Source organism: Solanum pennellii, chromosome 5, assembly GCF_001406875.1.
Source record: "Solanum pennellii chromosome 5, SPENNV200".
Taxonomy (NCBI): Eukaryota; Viridiplantae; Streptophyta; class Magnoliopsida; order Solanales; family Solanaceae; genus Solanum; species Solanum pennellii.
Window position 1 is genome coordinate 5,605,463 of NC_028641.1, and position 5,866 is coordinate 5,611,328.

A 5,866-nucleotide genomic window follows, 5' to 3' on the forward strand; every position below is an offset into this window, starting at 1 on the left:
TTAACTAAGCAACTTAGAAATAAGTGGATCAAGACTTAAATTTTATGAATTTAATTTTTAATGTTAAATTTTATACTTCAAATAAAAATTTCGATTCAGATAAATTTGATATCGAGATGATGTGTCAACCTCAGATAACAGGTGGCCATAGTCTAATATTGACTTTAAGAATGCTCCAATGTTTTAGAATTTAGAAATGAAGTTTGGTATATAAAATATGTATGATTTTTTTATTTATAGATATTTAACATATGATCAATTTTTAGAGGGGATGAATGAGCCGCAGAGCCAAAAAAATATTTGATTTTCATGGGTAAGTAATACTAAAGTACTTGCATTAATTAGAATGGATGACATTAGGTTAAAGTGATTTCAACGAAACTATATTAAATAAAACATTAAGTTCACATCCATTGCTATTATATATGAAAGAGTTGTCGCTGTAACTATAGAATTTTGTGTTTCTTATGTGACGTTCTTGACAGAGAATTCGTGAATGTGGGTTATATAGAATTAGCAGACTTTTAGGTTGATAAATTTTTTAAATATAAGGTACACATGTTGTTTTAGGTGAATCTCACGTCACAATGGAAGAAGAAAATAATGTAAGTTGGTAAACATGGAGCTCAATATAACGTAACTCAAAAGATATACATGGATGGACATATGAACAAAGTGGACAATATATGTCATTTGGGTTGTGGCATATTAGCCCATCAAATACCAATAAATTTTGAATTTAATATTTATGATTTCGGATTAAATGTAGTTAACCTTCATGTAATAGATACACACTTTTAATCCTTACGAGTAACGAGTTTGAATTTTCACAAATTTAACATACTATTAAATGATAAACCATTTAATTTATCATGAATGTTCTATTTATTGGTCTTATATATGATGTACGATTGAAAATGAATATGAAAGGAAAATAATATATATGAGAGAAAATGTGGAATTGGAAAAATAATTTATTTGATAATCAAAATGGTGCTATAATTATCATGGGCCAAATAAATTGGCTTTGAATTTTAAGGGGAATTCTTACCAGCCCAATAACCTAAGTAGGCAACACGACGGCCCTCTAATTCGATAGTATCGACGACCTGGATTATGGCGAAATATAGTTGAGACAGTTTTACCCTTAACCTGAAGTCTTAGATTTGAGTCTATAAAAATGAAAAAAAGTCTTGACGGGATTTTCATCCCATAAAAAGAGTCCTGCAATACATGAATTTGAATATAATTCGAGCTACAATATGAGTACCGAACATGAAACATTCGTTTCCGACGGGAAAAAAAGTAATGTTGATGCCCAGGATCGAACTGGGGACCTTCAGTGTGTAAGACTGACGTGATAACCACTACACCACACCAACTTCACGGCACCATAACTTCAAATTACTATATTTATTTAAATAACAAGAAAAAGAAATAAAATTGAATATTTAATTGAATGTAAATAAAAGAAAAAGTATCATTAATATATTGCAATATTTGAGGATCATATTATTAAAATGCTAACTTATTGGATAATTTTGTTCTTTGGCTGAAAAATTATACTTTTCTCTTTTCTTCTTCAAAAAGATTTATGATATTCAAAGTCAAAGGAGATCAAATAAAATCAATTAGATTAAGATTTTTGTATGAGTAAGGAAGTGATCGAATTAATTTAAGGATTGATTTAATATCGAAATTTAAATCTTTATAAATAATGAAGACTATCGATCAAGAAATGATGTCTTATAATTAACTAGATAGATTTGAATTTGCTTTATATAATTTATTTTCGTCTTTTTTCTCACCCTCCAAATTATTATATTCAACTAGCTAGAATAATTAAATTGTGACACCCATAAATGTCAAAACAACTTGTGCATTCTTTTATTTTCTCAAACAACAAGCTATCACAATTTTACAATATTAATGTGATAAACGTCTCAATTTTAAACATAGAGCGACAACAATTAGATATTACATATAATTGGCAAAACAAATATAATAATGCTCAATCAAATATAATGAAACTTTAATCCAGATCCTTCAAACTTTTGTTCATTAATATGATTGAGTTTCTCTTTCATCTCTGTAGTGAAGTAATTCTTCCAATCTCCAACTTTTCCTTTACGAAAAAACACTTTATTTTCATGTCCAGATGATAATTTTCCATTTATGTTCACCTCCAAATTGCTCAAATTTTCAAAGCTACACATTCTTAATATTTCATCTACCACTCCACAATTTTCTTCCTTTTCGGAAAATGGACATTCCAAGAATTCAGCCAGACGTTTAATCTGAATTTTTGGTTGCTCTTTAATTTCTTCGTACATCAAGAAAATTACTTTATTTGGTTTTTCTATACTTGCTTTCCAATAATCTAACACGTGATTCCAAAATGGACCATAAGGGCTAATACCATTGCAAAAAAGATCAAATGCTCTTCCAATGGAATTGGTATTTTTGTGTTCTAGATTTAAATTGTTTATAAAATGCCACGTAGAAATAAAAGTATCTCTGGAATTCCTACATAAATAAACAAGTTTGGTATTTGAATCTTGGATAGATTTTGGCAATGAAGCAAAGGGTAAATGAGTTGACAAGAGTCTAGGTGTGGTGAAGGATGAGAAATCAGGGACTTGTCCATCAACATAGAGTGTGAGTTCCAAGAATGGAACAAGATCATGAGGGTTCTTAATAAGTAAAGGGTGATTTTGTTCAAAAATCGGATATTTCACTCGATTCACTAAAGCAAATAAAAGTGCTTTTAGCCAAGTAGTTCCTGATTTAGGATTTGTAACAAGGATGATATCACTATCTTGTGCTTGAAATTGTTGTTGACAAGCAATCACACCTTGAATGACTCTTGGTTTTGCCCAAAAACCTTGGTAATTGTAGATATGTGATACACTCCATCCTCTTTCTTTTGGTAGAGTCGAGAGCAATTTCTTACACTCATCACTAAGTTCATCCTCTTGATCCTTGGGAGGAATTTGGGGAGAAGTTTGAGATTTTGACATGTTTTAAAGTGTATAGATGGAGTGTTTCTTTTAGTTTGTACATTGAAGATTTACTCATGAATACCTATATATATATATATATATATATATATGTATGTATATATATATATGTATGTATATATCAACCATGTGGTAGCAATAAAGAACTAAATCACCAACCATGTGGTAATAATAATTGGGCTAGCTTGAGTCCTAATCTTAGGGCTTGTTTGACTTTATGATACTTATCATTTCATGATATGAAAATAGTCTCTTAATTTTTAGGTAGGAGTAAAGTTTATTTTAATTATTTGTATAAGATTGCGTCTTGCTTAAAAGCAATACTGACACATTAGAGAATAATAAAAAAATTGTGACTGACAAAAATCAAAATATGAATCTGAATCTTAAGTCAAGAATTTTATATATCGAATGCTATAAATATAAAAAAATAATTTATTATTAGGTTATCGATTAACCCGCTCGATAATCCGATGATAAAAAAAAACCCTCAAAACCAATAAATTTTTTAGATTAAAATTATTAGTTTGGATTCGATTTTGAATCGCTCTAATAAACAAAAAGTGTTTCCAACCACCATTTAGCAGTTAATAAATAAGAAGATCTAACTTGTCATATATATATATACTAGACACATGCGCCCGTGCTAGCACGGGCCCAATATTTGTTATTTTTTGTCTCATTTTATGACACATAAAAATTAGAGAGTAAATTAAATTTTAATATGATTTTTCAATTCTTTAAGTTGTTAATTGTTGTAATTTATAGTATCTCTATATAAATTATAAATAATATATGTTATTTCCCTTGTCCTAATATATGTGACACAAATAGAATTTCAAGAGTCAATATGTTGTTAATTATAGCGTAGAACCACACATGTGAAGCAGACGTGTTGGCTGCTTCCTGTGTTGTTAAGATGGAGTAACTAAAATATGAATATGAAATATATTTACGTATACGAAATTCAAATCATAAATAAGCTGAAATTAATTAAAGACCTCTACTAATTAAAACACAAATTTTCAATGTGAAAATCTCATAAATCAATTAGTAGATGTAGAGAGAGGTCTTTAGCTATCAAAATTAACACTCCCTCCGTTCACTATTAGTTGTCATACTTTCCATTTTTAAAGTCAAACTATAAAAACTTTGACTAACATTTTACAATATATTTTTTCATCTTATTGATATGCAAAAAATTGCAATATAATTTTTGAGTATCTAAATTTTTTGTTTTAATATCAAATTAATGTAATAATACATGACAAATAAAAATGGACGAAGGAAGTAATTGATTTACGGAGAAAAAAAAAGTTGGCAAGGTTTGAACTCCAAACCTTGGGGTTAAAATGTCAAACCTAATCTAGTAGGCTAAATAGATACTTTTGTGAATAAGCACACAACTAAAGCAGACATGTTGACCTTCAGCTGTGTACTTATTACCACTTTTATATAAATAGTAGATATATGTGTGTGTTTGAGGGGGGGGGGTAATAGGTAGATGCTGATCTAGTTGGTTGATGTTTGATATAAGATGATTTGTACTAATTTATTTAGTATAATGCATTCTTGTTTCACAAATCCTTCATGATATGCCCTTTGCAATCATTTGAAAAAGAAATAAAAAGGAAATGGAAGGAGAAATACCAATAAGTTATTTAATTTAGTATTACCTTACTTTGTAAAGTAAAAAAATAGCTTGAGCCATTTTTTGAAACTTGAAATTCATCTTTGAAAAATAAAAATTAAACTTCAAAAAATCAAATCTTATATATTAATTAAATGATGTTCTGAAATTTCTTTTTTCAATAGAAGTGAAAAACACCTTTAAACTTGATACGAATCATTGATTTCACCTCTGAACTAACATTCCTATACTTAACGATCTAAGCTTAAATACATCCGTTCTGCACCACATGACATAACAAGTGATTACACTCTCTTAAAAAGTTAATGCGCAACTCACCACATTACAACAATATCAATTTTATAGCCCCCTTAAATTAAGAAGTTTGAAGACAAAAGATAGTGCTTGCTTAGCTACTTTTATATTAAATAATTAAGAGAAAACAAAGGTTAAATTTACAGCGTAGTACAATTAAAGAAGTACTGAAAAATAATAAATAAAAGTAATTAAGTATAATAATTGAAAAAACAGTTAATGGCGGGTCATGAACACAATAGGAAGAAAGAAATTATTATAAAATATGAAATTAAGCAATTAAAAAAGAGTGAAAAATATTTTGAAGGAATTAAATGGAACGAAGAAGGGTATTGTAGCTGTTGGGAATTAAAAATTGAAGGAAAAAATTATAAAATCTAATGTGACATTTTTTTAAAAACTTTTATAAGAGCGTAATTGCTTGACGTGTCATGTGGACGGAAGAGGTGTATTTAAGCTTAGTTTGTCAAGTATAGGGGTGTTTTTAAGCCTATTAATAGTTTAGGAATGAAACCAATAATTCACATCAAGTTTGAGAGTGTTTTTAATTTTTTGTCTGTTTTACTCAAACATAATAGACTGATTTTAAAGTCACCACTTAATGTTTTAAGAAAAATTAAGAAAACTTATTATTTCAAACGATTAAACCAGAACTCTTATTGGTTCGGAGTTCATATTACCATTTTGAAAGGGTTTTAAAACACCTGAAGTGCCTGCTAACATGCAGTTATGTAACGACCTGTTTAGTCGTTTTGAGCAGCAGATTTTATTTCTGGAAAAACTGGCTGAGTCGACGGGTCTCACGACGGACCGTCATGGGCACGACGGACCGTTGAGGGGGTCTCGTTCCAAAACACTTAGAATTCTGAAATTTGGGTACTGAAATCGACTCTCTGAACTT

The 5,866-nt window shown here is 29.1% G+C and overlaps 1 protein-coding gene and 1 non-coding gene across 2 annotated transcripts; both read right to left on the bottom strand.

Annotated features, from left to right (window-relative positions):
* Positions 1-1,309: 1,309 nt before the first annotated feature.
* Positions 1,310-1,382, bottom strand: TRNAV-UAC. Its single transcript has one exon. It is a non-coding gene; the product is annotated as a tRNA-Val (tRNA).
* Positions 1,383-1,863: 481 nt separating this feature from the next.
* LOC107018911 (cytosolic sulfotransferase 12-like) lies at positions 1,864-3,068 on the bottom strand. The gene has a single exon (XM_015219502.1). The coding sequence runs from the start codon at positions 3,018-3,020 to the stop codon at positions 2,016-2,018; it is 1,005 nt and encodes a 334-aa protein (XP_015074988.1). The 5' UTR covers positions 3,021-3,068; the 3' UTR covers positions 1,864-2,015.
* Positions 3,069-5,866: the final 2,798 nt, after the last annotated feature.

Coding starts and splice junctions, on each gene's coding strand:
- LOC107018911 (XM_015219502.1), bottom strand. CDS start 3,020: ATGTCAAAATCTCAAACTTCTCCCCAAATTCCTCCCAAGGATCAAGAG.